We start from the raw sequence: 25,737 nt of genomic DNA on the forward strand, positions 1-25,737 counted from the left end.
AAGTTTAATGTTGTGGACTTATATTAAAAAATATTCTGAGAACACCCCTAGAAAAGAATAGATAATCAAAGGCATCATGATATATGACATCAGCTAAGGAATAACTGTATTAACTTTGGCGATTTGGTCCTAATAATGAGAACTGAAGGAATGAATATAAAACATATGTCAAAATATTAGCCAAGGTTATTACAGATGCAAATGATGGAGATTTAATTCGACAAAGTAATTAAAAAAAGCTATCCAGTATTATTAACCAAAAGTTGGGTAAAAATTCTAATTGATTACCTAATGAGTGATAATGGTATAAAAACAGGTAGTTCGAATGATGTTGCAGAGTTCTGGAATAAGTACTTTTGTGAAATGGGAATAAATTCGGGTAATAAAATAAGTATTTGGAATAGAGCATATTCAAATTATTTAAATTTGTTACAATGGCTTCAAAATGAATTATGAAAAAAAAAGTACAAATGTTGTTTTGCAGCAAGAACTTGCCAACTTCCATTAAATCTGGAACAAATGCTTTGTTTAGATGCTATTTTATGTAGCTATAATAAACCAGAAATAAGTTATGAAATGTCAACAAGTAGAACAAGGAATAAAACTTTTTAAATTGTAAAACTATTAACAGTAAAGTTAGTTACAGTGTTGTAATAAGTTACCCAATGAAAATAAGGTGCTGAATGGAATATCATACAATAGATAAAGGAATAAAACTTTAGATTATAGAAAATGTAAATAAGTTGAAAGTATCCATAAGAATTATCATAAGTAATTCTTTGCTTTGTAAGAAAACGTTTTTCTGTACTGTTATACTTCTACAGGAATTGATATCGTAAATGTAATAATATCCTGGTTTAAATAAATAAATAAATATAGTTACAGCCGCTGTTACACAAAAAGAGGTATAGCGCAAATATTGTAACAGATTACAGAAAAAGCATTCTCTTGCCCAAACGATATTATATTTTGAATTGAAAAATTATGAATCATTGCTACATTTTATTTTCCTGACAACTAGGATTTTACATTCAAAATTATTGGATTTTCCTGCATTTCTAAGCAAGATATAATTTGAAGGTTAAATTCCTAATCACCGATACCTATCTCCTAGCTAGAAATGGCTATGAACCATCCTAGGACCCCCCGCCATGTTCCCTTACAGTCAAAAAGCTACACCGTTGAATATACTGACAGAAAACGATGAATAGGCATGCCATCAAATATTTCCAAAGAACTGCACGGATATAATTTGACAGCAAATCATTCATTTGAAAATTAATATTCAGTCATCAGTCATTTGAAAATTAATATTCCAAGGGTGATTCCCACTTTTCAGAATTATATACCATGTAATAGGTACAGGCACAGTTTAAGATAATACTTGTTTATATACATGTTCATGTTTTGTGTTCCCAGGTATTAGAAATTGCAACTAATGAATACAGTGATATTTAGTCCATGCATGTATGTTATGCATGAATCTAATTTTGAAAAATAAAAAATAGAAATCATTAATCATTAAATCATTTAAAGAATTGGCCATTCATTCTAATAACAATAATAAACGACTCATATTATTCATATTTAATGTGCACTTTTTTAAGTAAGTCAAATAAAAAGTATTATCTTAAATTACAGTTACAAATTGTTGATAAAAAATCAATTACCGGAGAGGGTGGGTTGATATAAATTAATTGTTCATTTTTTTCATAAACGTTTGCATATTTCGGGAATCAGTAGAATGGTCTTTTTTTCAATTCTAAGTCGGTTGCTGTTTGTTGCATCCATTAGAGGCTGCGTTTCTGTGCGTGACTGATAGAAATGCTGCATTGTCAACTTCACCACCGGGAATCAAACGATACAGGAAGATAAGCGGTGAATAATCCTCTGTATGGATAAAAACGGTAATATCATTGCTAGGAGAATTACCATCAACTTGGATGGATGGAAGATAACTTAATCCGAAAGAATTTTAATTTTGGACTATTGCGATGGAGAGAGGGATTCCATAGAAGGTGCTATCTTCCTCAAGTATGTTAATGATGTTTACTAATCTTAGTCAAATGGGCTTAGTAGTTGAGACTCTTCGTACCAATGCTCTCTTGATTGTTGTGTCCTAATAGTGGTCCTAAATAGTAGCTACTAAATTTACTCGAAGCCCCAAATCTTTCTCAACAGTCGTTTGAGTCATATCATCAGGATACTTGCGCCCGGTAGAACTTCAAATGAAAACCAAGTATGCCTTTGGACTAAATATTAGTAGTTATATTGATCAGAAGTTCGCATTTGTAGTGAATTAATCACATACCGAAATGACTGTCATCAATTATGCTTTGGTTTGATTGATGCGCCATGTCCTATTTAAGGGAAAAGAGTGAACATTTCCTCGATATTTACCGAATTTTGCCGTTGATTTTCCACATGGAGTTCCCTTTATACCCTAATAACTTAAGAAAAGCTCAAGGGCAAATTATAAATTTGCACCATTCTCCCAATATAAATTCTTAGGAATTGAGAAAGCTATTTGTCAACTTTCTACCCTCCCTATTAAAAATTCCATGGATATTGTAAATATTTATATTCATTACTTCACTGTTTTGTTTTTTGTTTTTTTTTGTTGGGTGTCGCGGTCGCTTCCTCGGTGGAGACAATATGACACTTACTTCTGTAGTCTCTCCTAGGTTAACCTAGTGTTAAGTATTTCCTCTAAGAATCGGGTGAAAAACTTTTTATCTGTCCCAAACAACCTATCAGACTTCTTGCTAGGATTTAACATAAAATGGTTCTGGTCTTATTATTTTTGTATCTTCTTTTCGAATCGTAAACTGTGCTTTTGGAAATGTACACCCAATTTTCAAATGTCATAATTTATGTGCTTTCATTCCTTCTTTCTATATGCTATATTTTCTCATTAATTTTGTGATGAGGTTCATGAGTTCACGACTATTTTTTTCAACGTCGAAATTTGTTTCCGACTTTTTCGTCGATGAAATGATAAGACTCCTGCCGCATACGAACACAACGCCATTTACCATCTTCACGTTATTCAAGGGAAATGCATCGAATTCTAATTTAAGGCATTATCCTACATATGTTTATTTGAAAAAAATTCGTTTTCTCTTCTATGAATGATAAATATTCCATATTCTATATTTTTGTCTACTTCTGGAAGCACTGTGTTTTCAAGAGTCAAACACGTTACTGCCTTGCAACTTTGTTTTCATATCGTCAAGATATCAATTTTGTATTTTTCGATCTGCTTGAACAAATCCTCGGGGGCCCCAATTCCGTGCAAAACATTTTCTGTATGTCAGCGACCTGTTTATTCTTTCTTGTTGTTATTTTGCCTGGGTTTTCCTCTAAGCTGGTTAAAGTAGTTTTTTATATGAGGGCTGCTGATTTCAGAGAAGGAAAGTGAACTCGCGCTCAGTGACTATGGACTTCATAATAGCCACTAGGAAAGTGCTGTACAGAAGATGGTAACAACGGTGAGATCATACGACTCATACCTTGATTTTTCAACCCATTTCCCAACACTGGAAGCAAAGCAACCACCTGGGGGTCAAGAAGTGCACTGCAGAGTACAGTGACGCAGAATATAACTCCTTGGGGCAAACCTGTTTTATTCTGAGAGTGAACTGTCCCTCTTCGAGGGAGATATGTGTGGCTCTCTAGGAACCGAGCCTCTCCTCTATCAACATCATTAGTGAGTGGTGATAGCCACATTATGTACGAGGTGACCCTACTTTTAATAAAACGCTACGGGTCCAAACTGGCGAGTCGAAAAGCACCTCCCCAATCCAGCTTGTCATGCGAACCGTGCCCATTGGATAGTTCGCAGTTACTAATTGTATTCGAGCGGAGCCTCAATGATATCTGATCAGCTCAGTGAGTAAGTTTTACGAGGGGCTATGACATGGTGGATCTCCCATGCTCGTGAAAACCAAATAAGTAAACGAATAAAAACAAAAAGAGCTTAAGCCTAAGAAGCAGGGACCCCTATCGCATGCAAACTGGCCACCAGGCAGGGGCACATTTCCGAAATACTGAGAGCCAAGTGATTACACCCAAAAATAGAGAAGAAGTTGGGTCGCCAAGCAGTGGAGCTAAGGTCAACATTGGCATACTGTGAAGACAACAACCAACAACGACCACTCCTCAAAAAGCAGGAACAAATTAAAGCACGTCTGATATCAGCATATCTGACGTCCGGAAGGAGACAAGTCTCAGTGACGAAGGTGTTAAATTGTACCTGCATTATCTGAAGGACGGCCTGAAACCAGAAGAGGCCCATAAGAAGGCTCAGAACAGGTCTAAGCCATTTTAAGGGGAGTTGAGAAAGGGGGAGCAGCGGATATTAGTCCACATGAGGAGAATGCTCCCGAAAAACCCAAACCTGAACCCAGGAGGGGGAAAATGGCGGGTAGGTCAGGGGTGAAGGAGGGATCATTCGATTGGTCATTCTGTCAAAAACGTTTCCGGACAAATACTCACTCGTGTCGAGCGCAAAATTATCGAATACCTGGTCGTCAGGCAGATGTGTAAGGTCTGGAGTGCGAAGCTCTTGTTCACCGGGATACATTTTCGACCAGGTCACACACTGATGATTTAATTTTTGTGGGGTGTGTAGGTGTAGGGTATTTTTTACCGTAGGGAGAGTGTAATTTTGGAGTGTGGAAATATTGATGTTTCTGGATATCAAAGTATAATAATATATAATCGGAAACGAGGATATTAGAGATTTCAGTCCTTCAGCTTATTAAAAAATTCTAAATTTGTCAAAAACTAAATTTTTTCCATACTTTTCAGAAAAATGGTCCTTGTATATAAGCAAAAGAAGAACCTCATAGACGGTGAAAAATTTGGCCGGACTGTTTACGCAGTTCAGAAAGAGGGATCGAGGGTCGGTATTCAAAGCTGTAAAAGAGCTCGGCCTTGCTCATATGACTGTGAGGAGCGTCGTCAGAGCGTTATATCCCCGGAAAAAGATACAAATTCCACTTCACTCTTTTCTTGCACTAGTACACCAGTCACGTTGAAGTCGATATTTTCTAAAGAACATGAGTTGGCTTTGTTTTAGGCTTGCTTCGAGGAATGTGAGACGGCCGGCTTTTGAACACGCAAAGAGTTTGAAAATTGCTGTTTCTGATTAGTAAAATGACAGAATAGAATGGTTCTAGTGCCTTATGAAGCGTCATTCTGCGCTCGCCATATGGAAGTAGGAAGCGGCAGCGTTCAATCGAACTAATGTTGGAAAGTTTTTCGATCATTTGAAAACACTGTATGAGAGCTATCACTTTGAACCTGGAAAAATTTGGAATGTTGACGAGACGGTCCAAAACCCTGACCGAGTCATAAGTCGTAAAGGACAGAAGCAAGTTGGACGTATCACATCGAGTGAACGTAGCATCCTGGTCACGATGGTACTGGTAGTAAGTGCAACGGGAAATACAGCATCACTAATTTCATCTTTCCACGGGTCCAATTCAAGTCTCATTTTTTGAACGGTAGTCTACAAGGCTGCGAAGGAGCTGCAAACCCTTCTGGTAAATTAAAGCATTTAAATCTAACAATTGTTTCGGAGAAACAACGGAGGAACAATAATATCCTGGAAGTTATAAGTCCTTGCATTATTTTAGGATAGCTGAATGTGGAACACTTTTTGGAATTTTTGAAGCATTTTCAAAAACATTGCGGATCAACCAAAGACAACCAAGTACTTCTCATACTTGACAACCACGAATCGGACGTTTCTATTGACAATTTGTATTGGCAATGGTATTGTTGTCTTCCCTCTCCCACCTCACGGCAGCCATCTGCTCTAACCGCTCGATCGAACAGTTTTCAGTCCATTCAAGGATTCTATCAATTATTTTGTTGATGGGTGGATTAATGCCGCTCCATGTCAATATACATCACTCCTGGAATTGTTTCGTCAACTATGGATGCTGGAGTGACACACATCAACATAATTTCCAGTTTCAGATCAACAAGAATGCGGGAAATTAATAACTATATTTTAGATGACACTGACTTCATGCTTTCTGAAGTAACTGACCAGCCAGCTCCGGCCCATCCTTATGTGCATCCTGTTGAAGAAATCTCGTCTACGGCTTCGAGGAACCAGGAAGCACCGTCCGAAGAAGGAAGAGCCACCAGGTCCAACAAGGATTTTGACAGGTTCAATCGATTCAAGCATTGAAGAAGAAACTGACTTTGAAAGGGGGTGGGGAAAAATGGTAAAAAAAATACACTTAAGAAAAAAGGCCATAACATTAGAGAAGTAATCATAAAATATTAATAACAATCATGGAGGACAGATTACTCTGCAAAATGAATATAATTATGTGTAAGTCTGTGACAATTTAATATCGGAAAAAAATATATGCTGAAAATTCACCTTTCTGTACCCAGTCTCCCCTATATTTAATTTTTATTTTGTAATTTTATTCTTTCCCATAATTACTTACAGCCTTGTCAATAATTAGATAAAGAGCGTACTTAAACTAAGACATCATTATTACCCAGAAGAAAGTTTTCTTACAGTTTGTTGTACAAAAATCATTGAATTAGTTTTTTTAATAAAATCTATACTAAATATTTCAATTCTCTGACATATTTATTAAAGCTTTCCTTGACTATAAATCACAATTAGTTTAAATTTCAAGGCTAGAATATATACAAAAGATTTTTAATTAGAAGTTATAATAGAAGCATTGTAGGATTAGAGTCACAGTAGTAGCACAAAAATTACTAGAAATCTATTCATTCGTAGGTATAATTTTTAACACACAATCAGTTCATTTATAGGTTATTATTAATTATTTGAAGTATATTGTCTACCTCCGTGACCTTGAATCAAGACATTCTGGGGGCTGATATGGGACGTTCGTCTGCTGGAGCAAATATTGCTGGTGAAAATGCAGGTAATATTGATAATGTAGCCAATTGTTTGGGACCATCACGCCTTGGGGACCTGCATTGGGATATGGTGGAGGTACTGGGCAGCTCGGTAATTGCGGATAATCTAGGGGTCTAAGCTTTCCTGTATCTGCTCCGATGTACTTAACCTCAGACGACAATGCCCAGTAACATCCACGCCCTTCTTCACCATAACTCCGCGGTATCTTCACAAAACTGTTGTGCACACTTAAATTATGGCGGACTATATTCTTCCATCCTACTTTACAATTGGAAAAATAAGGAAATTTTGCCATCAAATAATTATAAATTTCATCAAGCGTCAACCGCTTCGAAGGGCTATTATTTATTGCCATCGCGATTAATGCCGGATAAGTATATCGTGGACGATTTGGGTCTTGATTATCATCGAGCGCTTTGGGGTCAAAAGGAACTTCCACATTTTCATTTCTTTCTTCCTTTCCTTGTTGTCTTGGACTTTCTGGTAATTCAGGGTTATTATTAGTCGGAGCGAGAATGGAGTCGATTGAGAAGTTTTGTGACATTGCCATTATCACCAGGAGTCTTTAATTTACACGAAGACGAGGACACTTTTCAAATTTCAGAAATAAGAAGGAAATTTAAAATCTTTGTCAATTAAATTCTCTTGATATTTGCGAAAGCGATTGAAAACCTTGAAGTAAACTAAAGTTTCGTTAGGTTCAATGTCGTTTTTATACTACCGTCAACCTATATAACTTGACCCATTTTTGAATATGAAAATTTGGCGTCGCTAATTTATGGTGTCTGAAATGAGGCTTAAGCTAATAGTAGCTAATCCTTTCTAGCAAAACCCAAATGCTAGACAAGGCTAGAGCAATCTATTTTATGATCTAGTTGCTAACGACGAGGATACCTGACATACACGTACATATGTACAGGATAATGTGTGAAGTGTGAAATCATTTAATACTAATTATTTCATTGCTCAGTTCTGATTAAATTGCCCAAATTATGCGAAAATTAATGAGGGAGTCGTATTCGGCGACAGATAAGGGTCAGCCCAGGTGAGGTAAAAATATAGAAGGTGTATTGAAGTGGGAGGGGTTAAATGCTGATAACTACTTTCGTGCAGTATGTATGCTGCTAGTAATTATGCATAATAAAAATGTTCCAGAAAAGGACACCTTAAAAATTAGGTGAACGTGAAACTTAGAGTGTGGACAAATTGACTAAATAAAAGCGTTTATAATAACTAATTTTCAATTTTTTTGTTCTTTAGAGGAATATAGTACCTAGTACAGATATAGCTTTCATATTTGTTCCTATATCTTTAAGAGAAAGTTTACGGATTTTTTTGTATATTTAGACATTTTTTTAGGTCTGTTTTTCATCTACTAAGTTATGAGTTATCACCCTATAGATACTTCGGGAAGGTACTGAATACTAAGTTTTAACAAAAAGTTGATATGTGGTGAAATAAGACAGACGACAGTGCCAATCAAAACCTACATAAAGTATTCTATGCAGTATAGATGGATTAATTTGCGCTGGAGATTATTATTATTATTCTGTTAAGGGAAAGTCGCACCGCGTTCTTAAAGAACTATTGTACACCTTTTACTGACTATCGTGTACCTATTGATCATAGTGTCTCCAGCAGGCCTATAGCCGTCAGGTTTCCTACTTCCAGATCTTTCAGCTTTGCATTTGGTATTAAGTGTTCTCCCCATGTCTCGACCTACTTTACACATGTGCCAGACAATGTCCCAGGACTTGTATAGAGCTTTCGTCCTCCTCCTCACAAAACCTACGGACACTGCCGTAGATATCTCTAGCTTCCCTAGGTGATAGTTCAGCCGACAATGACCAGTGAGAATTCCCACTATGATTGGGAGGTTCTTTTTGGTGAGGTTTAAGCAATCCTTTGTGCGCATGGGTTCGTATCCCCCAACAAGCAGCCTGGACTGCTCCATCTCTGGTAGGCCCGCCCAGTATAGTTCCCTCAACCGTTTCTCTTCATTTCTTAGATTCATAGCCATGAAACCGTTTGCGATTCTACAGAAGGGTTTTGGCCCGTGTAAAGGCGTCCCTGCTCCCTTCTTGGCTAGTTCGTCCACTGCCTCGTTGCTTTCCAACCCAGTATGACCTGGAACTCAAAGTATCCACACCTTGTTGGACGAGCAGAGTGTATTCAGTCTCTGAAAGCATTCTCATACCAGTTTAGAGTTCACCTGGTTTGACCTAAGTGCCTTGATCGCTGCTTAGCTATCGGTGAGAATAGCTATGTTCTGCCCCTTGTAGTTTGGAGATTAAAGAAGGCACATTTGTCTATGGCGTATATTTCCGCCTGGAAGATGCTAGTGTACCTGCCCATTGGCTCAAAGTACATTTTCCTTGGACCAATGACACCGGCACCCGCTCTCTCTGCTGTGAGGGATCCGTCAGTGTACCAAGTAATCAGTTGCTAGTTTAAACCGTATGTCGCAGCCACGCTCTCCCAGTTTGCCTTGTTACTACAACGTGTTTCAAAACTTCTTATCGAAGTGAAACCTCGTTGTTATGTTTTCCCCTGGTGTCAGCAATTCGGGATACCGCCTAGAAAGAATATCAATCTTTCTTCGATTTAGGCTCCCCGCCTCACTGATTATTCCGGCCATCCTGAATATTGCCCTCCTTGCCTGCATCTGTATGTGCAGATGGAGAGGGGTTAATCCCAGAAGGACCTCCAGGGATGCCGTTGGGCAGTCCTCATTGCCCCACTGATACACACGCAAGCCAGCTTTTGGAGCTTATGTAATTCCCTGGCTTGTGTGCTGAGGTAATTATTGGCCTTACTATTGCAGCATCCAAAGTAGTATCTTCGGGCTAAAACCCCTTTTTTTCCTGCTATGGATCTACAAGCAGTAAAAAAATGGGGTTGCGCTGGAGATACGAATCTTACATATAATGTCTTACGTTGCACTGTAGATGGGTGCGAAAAAATATATATTTTTAGTAGATTAGGAAGATTGCAGAAAAATGTTTATAATGGATCAATGTAGCTGTTTTGATTTCTCTCCATGAATATAGGCTGTACATAACCGTAGTTGCATTGGAACTATGTATGTGCTATTTGCAGTATACTGAAGTTGTCTGACGACTTTACTTCAACTTTGCATCTGTGGGTTGACGATTGCCAATCTGGATGGTCATTCTGGCTATTCATTACACCCCTCTTCATAGCAAATGGCGCCTAAGGCGGAGTTCAGCATTTTATAGGTTCCCGGACATTGCTCTTTTCGTAAATATCTTATTCCGGCTCCTAGGGTGATTTTGAAGTGTCCAATAATGATATAACCCTTATACAATTCTGTTCCTGAGTAGGCATTCTTAAGCCTTATTCATATCGCACCTTGTAGAGTAGACTTTTCCTTCCCGTTACTTCATTACCATATCTCAAGGATTTGCTATTTTTCTGTTTGACATGAATCTTATAGTTTCGTAGATGATTGCTATTAGAGGTTTCCGAATTTCCCTACCTTCATGAATAATGGCGATATCTTCGTTACTTGAAGATTTTTGCACGCAGATTAGAAATAAATGTTTGGGGTTGAAATGGCACTGGGACATCTGTGATATTTACAAGTTGTGTGTTATGAATTTTTGAGATTCTGGAAGGGCAAGCCCTCATTTCACTCTTTTAAGGGAGATTGCAATCACACCACTTCCTGTTTTTTCCCAGAAAATTTATTTTCCAGTTACCAGTTGCCAGTAATTATAAATTTAATATTCCCTCAAGCATTTAGTTGTCTTTTCCATAACGACTCAAAGTTAGGTCAATTTTCTGTGGCATTAACTTATTCTCCTATCCCTTAGTCCGAAACCCTTGCATCTAAAATAATCTAGTAGAAAGCTAATATAAACTGGGAGAAAGAACTTCGAATTCGAAAGTGTAGCAGTTACTATTACCTAATCGCTAGATATGGTTTAATATCACGAGTCCTTTTAATTTTAACATCCAACTCCTTTTATTCGCAATATACATGGATGTCATTCGGAGATGGTTGATGCGGTTAATGAAGTAGGATCCAGAATTTAAACCCGGCTGACCCCTATCGATTAGGCTTTTAAGGTGTTCTCCGATACATTCAAGATTATTTGATCTGAAATTTTTGTAGAGCCGGAGAACACCCAAATAATCTTTTAATTGTCGCGGCCTGACGGGTGCCCTTTTTGGAATATTCACGCTCATCCCTTTCTTTTGTTCTCGGGGAAAGGTTTCGGATTCCCAAAATCTTTGTGCGAGTAACAAGATAGCTGTCCCCCTGTCGAACGACAGCTGGATCATATAAGTGATGTTGAAATGATCGGATCGCACGGTTTTGACCTTCAAGTGCGGATACATTATGTCGCCCGGGTCTGTCTCTCTGTGGAGTCCGCGGATTACTAAGGAATGAGACCTTAAGGTTAGTGGGGTACTAGTTGCGACATGTAGTCCCTTTTCTTTAATAAGGATGAAGATAGCCGCATGATCTTTGATGCTCTACGCAAAGATGAGGGTCCTATCGGCCCTCGTATTTTTTAGGGTTGCCTTCAACTCTTTTTCTTTCAGAATTCACAGGAGCTGAGCTACATTGATTTTGTAGTGATGAGCAGACTTTTATCTTCTCTGGGGCGCACAGTTGGGGGTTTGGTTGTCATATACTCAACATGGAAAGGTTTATTCGGGGGCTTACAAAAGAAGAAACGAAATGGGTCGAGAATATTTAATTCTACTTTTACATTGATTTCCTTTAAATTTACTGATTTAACACTGCTCTTATTTTTGTTCTTCTCTTCTTCCGCTGCACGAAGTTGAATTCGTCGCCTTCCTCTTCCTCGATGAGCACTTCGAGGGACATCTCTCCTCCATCTTGGGGGTTGTTGTTGTTTTTGTTGCTGCTATTGATGATGTTGTTGTTGACGTTTATGTTGTCTTTGCTATTGCTCCGACGTTGCTACCGGTACTCTCCCTTCGAGAGATGTCACGTGCTTCTCCAACCTTGATAACCTGCTGGTAATCCAGTTGGGGGCCATGGTGGCCTTCTCTTGTTTTAATTCCTCGATTTTTTCGAGAAGGATCGCATTTACGATCTTCAGTTCCGTCTTTTTTCATATGCGGGTGTCAATCGGTATATGCCTCATGAGAGTTTGGTCAGTCAAATAAGCCTAGTCTGCCACTACGTTATTGAGCTAACGAGTAGAAAAAGTCAGCTCAACTTTTGTGGAAGGGGCGATTATAGTGTATTAAGGAATTTTGTCGGAAAAGTTTATCCTGATTGTCGTTGAATAGTATATTGACTGGGAGTTGGTGTCATTCTGGGAAATTAGAGGCCGGGGTAGGTCAGTCTGGTATGCACCGACGAAGTAGCTCATTGAGATCGGTTCGGGTTTGGGATAGGAATTTTATTACTGATTTGATTAGGATAACGTCTATCCATCCGAGAGGTCTTGCAGTCAGGAAAGCCAAGCGTATTTCCAGGTTTAAGCTTGGTCTCGGTTGGGAGGAGTATGTCAGGATTATGGTTTAGTAAGAAGATAGGCAGCTCATGTTCCCTCTGTTCGCTTACAGACAAATTGACATTGAGCAATACCACTTTAACTGGCACTGTTCGGCGACACCTGACAAAGGAAGAAGAGGACAACATGCCTGTTCTCCATTGGCGATGCCAAGTGGGGATAAAAGTTAACAAATTTGTTACTAGATTTGCTGCCTGGGTGTTAAGTAGCTTCAAAATCTCCTTTCGGCTCCCCTTTTATTTCGCTCATCCAGAAGGCAACTCCTAAATCTATTGTTGATTGCAATATGACCAATCTGATTGTTCGTAAGTTGCCGGTCAACCGAAGCACTACTGACTTTACAGTCAGCTCATGTTCGACCATTTGGTCACCAATGGCAAGTTGATGAAAGCTACGGAATTCTTAAAATTGACTACCTCGGCTTTTCGGGTTTTCAGACTGCAATAATATAGCGCTACAGGAGGGATAGGAAAGCTTTCCAGGGTCGCATAATCTAACTTCACTTAACTGCAGAATATTCAAATTGCGCATACTGTAGTTGGAGAAGGTGAGATCCTCAAGGAATGAATCCTTAATCTCCACCTCACAGGGGAGTCAGTTTCTCAATGGGGTGAAAATGGAATAAATTAATTATGCATACGATTGAAGATACCACCCACTTTTATTTTACCTACACCACCATTGAGACTATAATAACTCGTCCCTCCTCCCTTCTTAAAAGACGAAATTTAGAAGCGAAAAATAATTATAACAGGGAACAACTGAAAGAGATAATTATCGTATGCAAAAAGTTGTAACCGTTTCAGAGATAGTTGAATAATGTAGGGGATGAAACAGTGGAGCCATCAGAAATCACAGAAGAATAACCAAAAGCTGCCCTCTGTGCGGCTCTCTGGGGTGGGGCGCCGTATAGCATGTGACCTTTCACTCTTCTTTGTTCTGCAGATGGTGTACCCAAAATATTAAATTCCTGGCGTTTAAAATCCACCTCGAAGAAATAGTCCCTGTCAAATGACCCTCTTTTCAGTTTTCCCTACCGCTCCCAATACATGTTGTTTGCTGTGAAGATTTCGGTAGTGTTTATCTGATATCGATTTTAAGGAGCAGATCTTAAGTTGGAGCCTGAAAGGCCAAGGAGTATCTGTATATTCAGTGGTCGGTAGATGCCGACATAGAAAGGTTCTCCCAAATCCCGTGCCTCATTGATATCTGTGGCAAAAGAGATATAAAGTGATTATGTGATCCGTCTTCTTTCCTCGACCTCGATGCATAGATTTTGAGTTTGTCAGGTCTACGCACAGTCCAGCTGTTTTTTTTTTCAGTTTAGCTTCGCGTTTATTTTTATAACTGCTCACGATTTCTCTAGCATCATGTATGAGGCACGTGAAGTTTTGTACATGACGTTAGAGGGACAGGAGTGTCCAAAGAGCTGCTCTTAGGTACTGGCTAACCTGCACTGTCGATTTTCGCCTTTTCTTGTACCTATGGGATAGCTCTGCCTTTGTCAATACAATACGGCAATCTATGGAAGCCTCATCATCATTAACGGTGAAACAACCGGTATCCGGTGTCGGCCTGTCTTGTTAAGGAACTTCAGACACCCCGGCTTTGCGCCGAGATCCACCAATTTGATCGAGTAACTTGCATAAAAATGGAATGACCGCCTCATGCAACACAGTCTCAGATTGAGGCTGAATAAAACTGAATTGTTGATTATCAATCCCTATGAAATAAGCACAATCACCGTCGGTGACGGTAACCTGCCAGAACTGAGGAATTTAAATATCTCGGGTCAATGCTATCAGCCAAGGGAGAACTGGATTGCTTCACGCATAAAAGCAACCGGGATGCAGTGGCCACAACTGGTGTTCTTTGTGATCGACGTATTAACGAACGTTTCAAATCTAAAATTTGCCGCAATCTAGTCCATCCTGTCGCCTTCAATGGTTCTGAATGTTGGCCGACTATAGAAGACAATGGACGGCGTCTTGCGGTAATGGAGACGTAGATGCTGCGTTGGAATAATAGTATGACACATTTTGATTACATCTAAAACGAGGATATCCGCGATGGATATAGGGTTGCAGCTATCGTGGAAAAATTGCAAGAGAGGCGCCTTTGATGATATATTCACGTAATTCTCGCTAACGGGAATTTACTTGCCAAAGATTGGTTTGAACATGGAAGTCGATGGTAAGCGACCAAAAGGCCGGCCGGAAATTGGTTTGCTAGATACGCAAGATGGGGATTTTAAAGCCTCGCTATTGCATCCAGATCAGGCTTTTGATAAAACAAAATGGCGAAACCGATCACGACGAGCCTGTGAAGCTTGTGAATGGGACAAAGGGTGATTAAAAAGAAGATTGCTCCCTTTCACTCCCTGAGAAAAATCTCAAACCATTGTATCATGGGTAGTATTAAATCGACATTTATTTGGATATATCATGCTCAATGCCAGCGATCTGCGAGTGTCTTACGCATATGCTAACAAGATTAACACATATTTTGTCGGTATAAGGTATATTCGAAAGAAGCATTCTTTCGAAAACGGCACGGTAAATTTCTTTATGCTATTAAAAATGAAAGCCTTGAATTAATCCTTTGGCAAGAAACATATCCTGTAGACACAAAAGTCCTTTTCTGAAAATACTTTCTTTTTATTTGATAACTTAATATCTCCAAGAAATTATAATAAGGGTAATAACAACTCCAACAGTATTGGACTATCCAAGTCATTACATATTTCTGGTAAATACCTAATTATCTTCTAAAGATGCAATGGCTCACATGAATATAATATTGTTTAAAATACATATACGCACCTAGACCCATCGGCAACTATTTTCGGATGCCCTCATTCTTTTTCGGGCATACAAATGAATTTCCGTAAAGAAATTTAATGGATTTCAACCGATAAAATGATGGTTTTTCCAGGGTCTTTTCGGCAAAAGTGCAGATTAATGTCAGGTACTGGAGTTGGTCTGAGGTTCTGCTTAATTAGGTGTGAAATTTACCAAAATATAAAATTAAAAGTGAAGTAGCCCTTATTGACTTTATGATAATGAGCTGTTGGCTTCTGGGAGACCTTATGGCTCCAGTGAAGTAAGGCGACAAAAGTAATTAAATGCATGCAAACTCTTCCATTTTTGGAGAAGTTGAGGACCTAGATAATTTTGAAAATTCGCTTACTGAATAGATTCAGGTACTTGGGAACATTAAATATGCGGGTCAAGCATCCTAGAAACACCTTTTAAGCATTATTGATATTGAAAATTTTACCTACGAAACTTTTGAATTCAAACCCAGGCTTATCACATGCAAGTCCTTACTTTTCAAATAAAAGGTGCGTATGGAGTAATTTTGACGCATCTCAGGTTTTGTCTATCGAAAATGACTGCATCATTCTAATTATATGGGTACAGTAGCATATGCAGTTCTGAACATGACATATAGTTGGCTATGTTTTACTTTCTTTTATAGGTATCCGTCAGTCTTAGACCTCAACGCATAAAATATTAACTTTGAATGAATGGTTTTCCCTTGGCCATTTCAAGGAATCTAGGGATTAGAACTGAATAATTACACCTCGAAGTTGCCTAGATATATAATTAAACCAGGCATGGCTCTCATTGACTTCCTAATTGCAAATTGCTGGTTTCAGTTGATTCTACAGGCTTGACAAAAGCTTGGTGATAAAGTTAATTTAAGGGATTAGGTACCTGAAGTTAATTGAGTAACAATGGATAGTAGATGGTGGCCCTGGGAGATTTGTTCACGATTAATAAAAAGGATATGTCATGAAAAGACACCTTCAGCTTCTGGTTGATTTGGTATATAAGGGTTCAGTTGCAAAACAAAAGGTCATTCAATCGCAACCCGTATGAGGAGTATTCAGTTCTTTAATAGACTATTTCAACTTTAAGTTTTTTCGAAAATCATATCATATCAATCAATCATACAACTAATTGAGAAGAACTAAATTTAGATCAGCGAAAGATATCGAATACACTATATAGAATGGCTTTTCAATCGAATTTCTCTATTAGCTCTATCCTTGGTCAAGAGAATGAAACGGTTAACGCAAACCAAGATAACAGTTCTGAAATCTCCAATCCAGACCGGCCGAAATATTCGTATAACTCTTTGATCATGATGGCTATCAAGGCGAGTCCCAATGGACGGTTGACCCTTGCAGAAATTTATGAATATATCAAACATCACTACGAATATTATAAAAATTGCCAGACAGGATGGCAAAATACAATCCGGCATAGCTTGAGCGTCAGCGGTTATTTTATCAGAACACCTCGAGCATACGACGAACCTGGACGAGGAGGTTACTGGAGCTTATCACCTAAAGCGGAGAAATTATTTTTAGGAAGTAGTACGGGACGACTGCAACAACCTTCAGCGATGAACGGCCATTACGTTCCTGCACCACATATACCTGTTTTGACGAACCACTACGTGAATTGCGTCAATGCAGGGTGCATGTGCTATCAATTTGCAGGCATCACACCACAAATGTTGCAAGAATATTTCCATATGCAACAAGTGCAAGGAGTTCACATGCGACGCGATTAAAGAAAATGCATTAAAATAAAACTATTTATAAAATGTAACCATCCTAGGTTAAAAACCTGAAATAAATTTTAAATATTTATATTTGTATACACATTTTTTTTATTCACAACACAACAACTTGCCAGCTTTTCGTACAGAATCAAGATTTTTTTCAATTTACCAGCTGATTTCAGCTAGGAATAAAATACCATAACTAACTTTAAACTTCACCCCCCATTCACTTCGAGGTGAAACGAAAAACAGCTAACGACGTATATAGGCTCGATACCATTGGGGCGTCGAAAGGCGGCCAATCACACGGTCATGCGTCTATCTGGAAATTCCTTGAAAAACATCCGGTAGCTCTGATGCCGACCGATCATATGGTTTCCAGATTCGTCTTTGAAAAGACCTACACTGTCGTAATCACCGAAAGAGAAGAATGGTTGACAAATGGTCATGAGTCTTTTCAGATTAATAATAACAATAATAATAATCGTTGGCGCAACAATCCATATTGGATCTAGGTCTTGAAGTGTGTTAGAGCACTTCATTCAAGACCGTAACGGTACACTACAGTAAACTGTAGGAGGCAATGTGGTCAGCATTGCGCTCGCCCGAGATTATTACCCTGATTTGACTCAGGTACTCATTCACAGCTGAGTCGACTGGTATCCGACGTCAAATCACGATTCAAATTCCACTGTCACCAGTGAGATTTGAACCGTGACCTTCCGTACGGTAGCCTAGTGCTCTAACCACTCAGCTACCCGGACGGCTCAGATTACAAACTTAATAATCTTCACCGGAGGGTCAGTCATGGAGGGTGGATCGGACGCAGGAGTGTTCTCGGAGAATCCGATTATAGAACTGGCCCGACCCCTCGGAAAAATGAGGACCATATTTCAGGAGGAGATATATGTCATTTAATGGGCAGCAGAAGAATATCTGCGACAAAAGTGGAAGGGTCGCACCATTCGAATCCTTTCTGACAGTCGGGCGACATTATCAGCACTAAATAGCAACGATATATCAAGCCATTTGGGGTGGAGTTGCTCCATTGCTGCATTTTTGTTGTCCCTTAAGAAGTTGGACATGAAAACCCTAGTAGGGCTTTTAACGGGACACTCTTCCTTAAACTACCATATGGAAAATATTGGGGTTGCAGTATCAGCTATGTGCAGCTAATGTGAGGAGGAGGCAGTGCTGCACTTTCTATGCAGCTGCCCGGCATCAGCAGATCTTAGACGAAGACACCTTGGCAAGGTTTTCTTCAATGAAGAATCTGCACGCTCTCTGCCTCTGGAGAATGTTCTCAGATTCGCTAAAGCCTGCAAACACCGTAGGGGAGAGGCCATTGAATAGGCGATTTACGGGGATAGTACATTGGGCCTAACAATGGCCTGAGTGCTCGGAGCTGCGGCTCCCCCCAGTAAACTAAACTAACTAACTAACTTTAAACTTTAATTCAAACTAGTCTCCTTTTCTTAAAAACAGATGATCTCCTCGGTACTATCATAGACGTCGTAACTAAAAAGCATGTGCTAATAGATTGAAATTGTCGAATCTGTGACACACTGTCAACTCCAGTAAATTTAAACCCACAAAAGTGTCTAATTTACTTCACATGGCAAAAAGAGAAACAGAAGACGAGGCGAGGATGATATTGCAGCTTTCTTGGTTCTCAGACCATATTTTCATTCAATACGTAAAAATGTTGATCATCGTCTAACACAAAACGTCAATCAAGCTTCGATGAAGCATCCCTCCATATAGTTTCTTATTTTTCTTACAGACCTCTTAAGTTCTAAGAAGAAGCAGTCTGTGGAGGAGACACGAAGGCAGTGTCTGCTTTTCTACTTTGTCTTTAGACGACAAGCTAGCTAGCCATAAATTCGGAAAAGTTATTATTTACCTCCGAATGTATTGACCACAAGTCGATGGTGAATCTCCCACTGATCTTATCACTCGGATTTCAACCTAATTGTGCCAGCCATTGCTCTGGATATAAGTTAAGGAACAGCGCATTTGGCTCGGTGTGTTAAAACTATTCTCGCGTTCTGTCTGATTTCATTTGGATGATTAGTCTTGAATACGAAATTTATTTCATTAAAAGCTGACGAAATCAGAATCCATTCATTCGAAGATAGAAAATTTCGCTTATATATTTGCATTTCCATTCAAAAGATTATATTTGAGGTGACCGAAAATTAAAGTGGATGAGATATACAAAACTGAACCGCTTCCTTTCGCGGGATAGAACACAAACAAGGTCCTACTTAATTCTTAGCAATGAAGGGGTCGTATTCACGTAATAATTATTGTTTTCTCAGCAAGCTAGATATGGATGATGAGGTTTAGCGCGCTTTGGTTACTTGAAATGCGCTTCAGCCGTCCCTACGACTTCCCGAGACGCACGCACTCCTCCTCCACAGTTTTGCGCAAAGTGGCCTTGGGGCGACCCACTCGTCGGTCATCTTGAGAGAGTGAATTTCACTGCATGGCATAGCTCGCAAAGCAATTGTAGCCCCTCGTTAATGTGTGACATATCCAGGCGCATTGCGTCTTCCTATCACATCGCATACGAATGCCAAGCCGTTGTGCCGGGCAAGTTGTTCGATTGAAATAGTGTCACGCCAGCGCACTCCGATGACCTGACGTAGGCAGGTATTCACGAAAGCTTGGAGCCTTTAAGTAATAGCGTAGTTCACTTTCCACTTGCCACTCCCATACAGCAACACGAAAAAAACATTAGTAGAGAACAGTTTCAACTTGATTTTAGTGCTGAGATAATTACGTTTCCATATTTTGGACTGGTCAACGGTAGCGGATCTAACGCTGTTAATGCGTTGGGCAGCATCTAGTTCGGTGACGCCGTCGGCAGAAACCACGCTACATAGATATATAAATTGTTCGACGGTTTCGATGCTCTGCCTATTAATTCAGATGGGAAGAATAAGATGACCCCTCGAACTGAGAACGTTGGTTTATTTGGTGTTTATCTTCAGTGCAACTCTGCTTGCTTCTTCGGTGAGAGAGCTAACCAATGTCGTCAGCGTGGTCAAGGTTTTTGAGAAAAAATGTTAACGTCCATTCAATTCTTCCAGGTCCTCCGGGCAAGGCAGCATGAAGAACGTGACCGATAACAAGAAAAAATAATATCGGTGACAGGATGCAACCCTCGCGCTTTGGACTTCAAAATCCTCCGAAATTTTACCTCGGTGCAACACATGAAATTTTGCACCATCACATGTTGCTCTGATAATAGCTATTAGTTTCTCCAGAATGCCCCTTCTACGTAGAACACTCTAGATACACTTCCTGTTCGTGCTATCGAAAGCTTTCTCGAAGTCGATGAAGAGCAGGTGTACCGAAGATCTACATGCCGCGTACTGTCCCAAAATAATTCGTAGGGTGTTGATATGGTTAATGCAGGAGGATCCGAAGCAGAAATCAGCCTGCTCTGTGTCAATCAAGCTTTCGAGATGTTTTTCGATGCGTTCCAGGATTACCTAAGTTATTATCTTTGCGGTGGCAGGGAGTACGCAGTTACCCCTCCAAATGTCACACTTAGAACGTGCCCTGTTTTTGAAATCTTAACAACCCTTCCCTTCTTTCACTTTCTAGGAGAGGTCTCGGATTTCCGAGATTTCCGTGCGAGTGGAAGCAACAGATCCGCAGTGATTGCACTTAAAACTATAAATAATTTTACGCGGAGACCGTTAAGCCCCGTTTACTCCGTTTTTAAAAGCATTGATGGACGAAGTGATTTCTTTTCTCCTTGGAGGAACAGACCGTATCCGCATGTTACGGTGATTAACCATTTCATTCACAATAGGAGGAAGTTAACCGGATATGATATGGTTAAGAACCATGATGATGGGATGGGATGATAGGAAGTCGATCGTTAACGTTCTTCACAGGACCATCGAAAGATTTGCGACCACATGCAAGTTCTTTCATGACGTGGTATACACTTCTGACATCATTGCGATCTACAGCATCTTCTGCTTTCCTGACCAGCGTAATAAATTCTCTCTTGTGACGGTGTACACTACGCTACTTTTCGGAATTTTGCTGTCAATCGAGCTTTCAACCCCTTCCGTTCATTGATCTGCTTCTAGGACTCCGCAGTCAGCCAGATCTTATGACGCCTCTTCGCGACGCGCACTTTTCATGGCGGCTCAATGCTCACGGATATTCTCAGGCATGTTACTCAGTAGATCTGCCACTTCATCAGCAAGATAGTTCTTCCACTGTTGAGTGACAGCTGGGTCGTGCAAGCGGTCGATGCTGAAATTAGGGGGTTGCAGATCTCTAACCCTGCGAGAAGTCGCGAACGCAGTACGCAAGTGAATGTGAGGGACCATGATGATGATCTGATTCAAGACCGTTGGCGGTTCCATCCAAATCCCGTAATTACCGTTTCGGTCACCCAGACCGTTTCTCCCCATTGCATGTTCGAGCAAGGTGTTGTCAGGTCCCACTATAGCATTCAGATCACCAATCATAATCACAATGTCACCTTTATCAAGTTTTCCTCTAACTGCGTTTAATTGCTCGAAGAAAGGATCCTTCTCCACTACCTCGGAAGTCTTCGTTGGTGCATAGCATTGTAAAATTGTGATGTTCCTTAACCTGGATCGGGATCTTGCAGTTAGAAGTTTGCATAAACCGGCTCCCAAGTCAAGAGAGCGCGCTTTGCGGTAGCCGTCAAAAGCAATCCCACGCCGGATTACCGTCTGCTACCACTAGGCTTTCCGGAGTACAAAAACACATTGCCGCAAGAGGGAGAGAGCTCCAACTCACAGGGCGTAGATCTTTGCTAAATAGCTCTGGATTTGGAGAAGGAGACAATTAAAGTAAGACTAAAGATGAGTTACAACAAAGCCAAGGAGGAAAAGTTGCAGATTTCAAAACCATTCAAGGCATAATTTCGGGGATTGAATATGATATATATTTTCTGTCAATATAAGCTAGTGACTCGCAGTTAATTTCGATATAAATTTACAAGTGATAAAACTGACTTTGCAGGCTACAATCAATAATGAATTGAATTAATAGTTCAGAATGGTGGTTAATTAAATTGCCTTGAACATGTTAAAAAGGAGCACAGAATTTATTGCCCTATAAGATGTGTATGATGTCGTCATCATATAAAGTGAACTCATATGATCGGCGAAGTTGGAGTTAGGCGACATGTCAAGGAATATTTGGAAATTTGGAAACAACACATTTCCATCCGCCCCAGTCAGCCACAGCAACGTCAGGGTTGGGATACGCGGTTCCGTACGCCGAGCATAAAAAAAAGAAGACCTTACTAAAGTGAGCTAATTTATTCGACTCAACATGTTCTTCAAAGTAACGGAGTGTCTCGGAATTCATATTACGGAAAACAATTCAGACCACCAATGAATCCCATTAAGACGTCTCGTATCCCAGGTTACTCAATCCAGCTAGGTCATCACATAATGTATTATGGAAGATGATGATGCTACTGACAGACCTGTAGGCTACCTTTATGATGTCATTTATTTGATGTAAGCACTTGCTCGGCTATCATAAGGGTACTCCCCAAATGTGAGCAGCACAGGTGCGTAGTATTGCTCTATAACACGAGGAGCGGCACGGCTTCCTTTTTGCCAAATACTGCGGAAATTTTTGGGCAGTAATCCCCTTTTCGTATTTATGGCCCGGACAATGCTAGAATGCGCAGTTATGAACGCCGCGCTTAGAAGAAAGAAGACCTAGCAAAAGTGAGCTAATTCACCTTCATGATATAATACCTAATAGTGGTTCCACAGGGCAGAGAAAGGAGACTGGGGTGGTTTTCTCCAAGGCTTCAGCGTCGTTCTTGATGTTTCTTTGTTCTCTCAGGATGTTTTCTACCATCTCCTTTCACAATTTCTCATAGAAAATGGAATAAACAATTTGAATTTTGTAGTTGGAATGTATATATAGGTGTGAAAAGTAAGAAATAGGAAATAGGGATGGAGTCAGATCCAGCTCAATGGATCTGATGGAGCTGATTAAAAACTTCCTGCGCAACTGTTCCAAGCAAAGATAATTTTTAGGATGACGGGTTTCTTTCTCAATGTTACTTGAGAGTATAACCTTCGAATTGTTTGGCCATTGATAAGATAACGTTTTTTGTAACTTACGTATTGAATGTATTGTAATATTCACTAGTTTTCCAACAGATTTAGTGGGATGACCTTGGAATTATTTCACTGCCCTATAGTGAATCTATTATTGTAAACAGAACAGAACATTTTCAACATATTGACTGCAGTTTATTTGTTAAATTGAAGAAGTTGTTTACCCTTTTGTGATGAATTTTAAGAAAAATTTTAAGCATATGCACAACAGAAGAAGCCCAACCCGCAAATCATGACCATGCAAACTCCAAACTCGGTAATTTTCTTCATGATATTTAGTAATCAAAATCATAAGCGATGTTAAATATGTAATTCATCTTAGCATATATGATATCGAGCGCAATGCTGACCACATTGCCTCCTAGTGTACCGTTACGGTCTTGAATGAAGTGCTCTAACACACTTCAAGGCCCTGATCCAACATGGATTGTTGCGCCAACGATTATTATTATTATATATGATATCATTTTCCTATTAAAGTTTGAATGAATGGTTTTTTCAGAGCCCTGTCTGGAAATATTAAAAATAATTCCACATAATGAGTAATTAGGTGCGGAAATGTTATTAAAGGTGACATATTATTACTTTTGTCTGTCAAAGGGAACATAGAAGAGGAAGGCGATAAGTTATTTAAACAAATTATGAGTTTCTGGGGATTGCATGCTATCCATTGTCTTTGGTTGTTCAGCTCTTAATGAATCCTGGGTTCGGTCAACTTTAACTTTAAATGAATGGTTTTTCCAGAGTCTTGTCTGTAACTGTCTAAACTGATTCAAGATACTGAGTAATTAAGCCTAAAACTGTAATCGCTGGTGAAATGCTTTTCGTTAACTGCAATATTCTTCGTTGTTGACTTTACAGAGAAGATTTGATTTATGGAGACGATGGCAACAAAGGTAATTAAAAGGATAATGAAGTCCAAGGTATTCAAAGAATTGTACACAACCTCTCGTTGTTCTGATTTCCATGCAAATGTGTATCTATATGCACACGCAGGTAAAAGGTTCATTGATTAATAATTACGAAGATAGAAAGAGAAACAAATCGAATCTGAAACTGAGATGAGGTTGCATTTGGAATATAAGTCATTCAATTCCAGCTCACTAGCGATCATCTCAACTAGCTAATAACATTTCATTTAGACTCTTAAAAAAAAAGTGTGCGATAATCAAATTCTTCTTAGATATAACTAATTTTCAGTGAATAGAGTAAACATTTTTAATTTAGCGAATCAAAATGTCATTTAATTTAAACTTTTCCATCCGCTCCATGCTTGGTGAAGAAGCTGAAGTAGCAAATGGGGATGCAGAAAGGCACAAATTTTCATATGGTGCATTAATCATGACGGCGATAAAAGCGAGTCCCAGAGGACGATTGACACTAGCGGAAATATATGAGTACATAAAAAACCAATTCGCATATTATAAAACATACAAAACAGATAGGCAAAATGCTATTCGTAACAATTTGAGTCTGAGTGAACATTTCGTGAGACTTCCTCGTGAATGGGATGATCCTGGACGAGGAGGTTATTGGACCTTGTTACCACAGCATCATCAATTGTTCGTTGGAGGTGACACAGGAAGACTGTGCCAACCTCCAGGTCCTCCAGCACCTCGATGAACTCGATGAAATTACGTTCCCGTGCCTGCAATTCAAGGTACGGCATACCAATACGGAGGTTGTGATGTTCCTGGATGTATGTGCTATCAAATGGTGGCACGTTTTCTTCAAATGAATCAAATGTATTCCAATATGCAGCAAATATAGCGGATGTAAATGACATATCAATCTAAGTTAGTGCCCAATATTTATATATAACATATAATTTAGTTAAGAATAGACACTATAAAGGATTATAAATCTGAATAGTATATGATAGAGTTAAAAAAAATATTTTACTAAAATTACAAAGCATCTCGTTTTATTCAGTTACTAGTAATACACCAGAAAATGTTGAAGGAAATGCAATAAATCTTCTTCAAGGCCAAGTTTGCGACATGATTATATTGGCATGATATTGTAAGTTTAGCTATGCTGAATTCAGTTAGTAAGTCCAAAAGTGCTGGTGAACTTTGTGATATGGTGATGGTCTCCATTGGTCCTTTATTCGACCACTGATTCTGGCAACTAAATAAGTACTGCTTCCATGATATTAGTCACCAATAAGAACATATGGTCCAACGTGGTATTTTGAAAAATTGATCAATCTCTTGTTGACCTCAACGATAAAATCTGATTATTTCCTGTTTTTTATAAAAATATTTTTTTAATGGAATTATATATAAATGTATATAAATTTATTGTTGCCTAGAATCACACTAGAATTTTTGAACTTGATTTTAAGATTGACAATTTGTTCCTAACTTCAAAAATAGTGGTTAAAATGATTTCGCTTTTCTAGTTGGCCGAACAATTTAAATAAAATGGGCTGTCATTCAATATTGAACCCTTTATCGCATGAATAAACATTTTTGATAGAAGAATAACAACTTTTTTCGAAAAGATCGGTTTTGTAGGATTTTAACGTGAATCAAGTGAGAATCGGAAAATTCAAATCCCAAAGATCCAA

The 25,737-nt window shown here is 39.1% G+C and overlaps 1 protein-coding gene across 1 annotated transcript; it reads left to right on the forward strand.

Annotated features, from left to right (window-relative positions):
* Positions 1–16,461: 16,461 nt before the first annotated feature.
* Positions 16,462–17,028, forward strand: LOC119646514 (fork head domain transcription factor slp2-like). The gene has a single exon (XM_038046975.1). The coding sequence runs from the start codon at positions 16,462–16,464 to the stop codon at positions 17,026–17,028; it is 567 nt and encodes a 188-aa protein (XP_037902903.1).
* Positions 17,029–25,737: the final 8,709 nt, after the last annotated feature.

This window comes from Hermetia illucens, chromosome 1, assembly GCF_905115235.1.
Source record: "Hermetia illucens chromosome 1, iHerIll2.2.curated.20191125, whole genome shotgun sequence".
Taxonomy (NCBI): domain Eukaryota; kingdom Metazoa; phylum Arthropoda; class Insecta; order Diptera; family Stratiomyidae; genus Hermetia; species Hermetia illucens.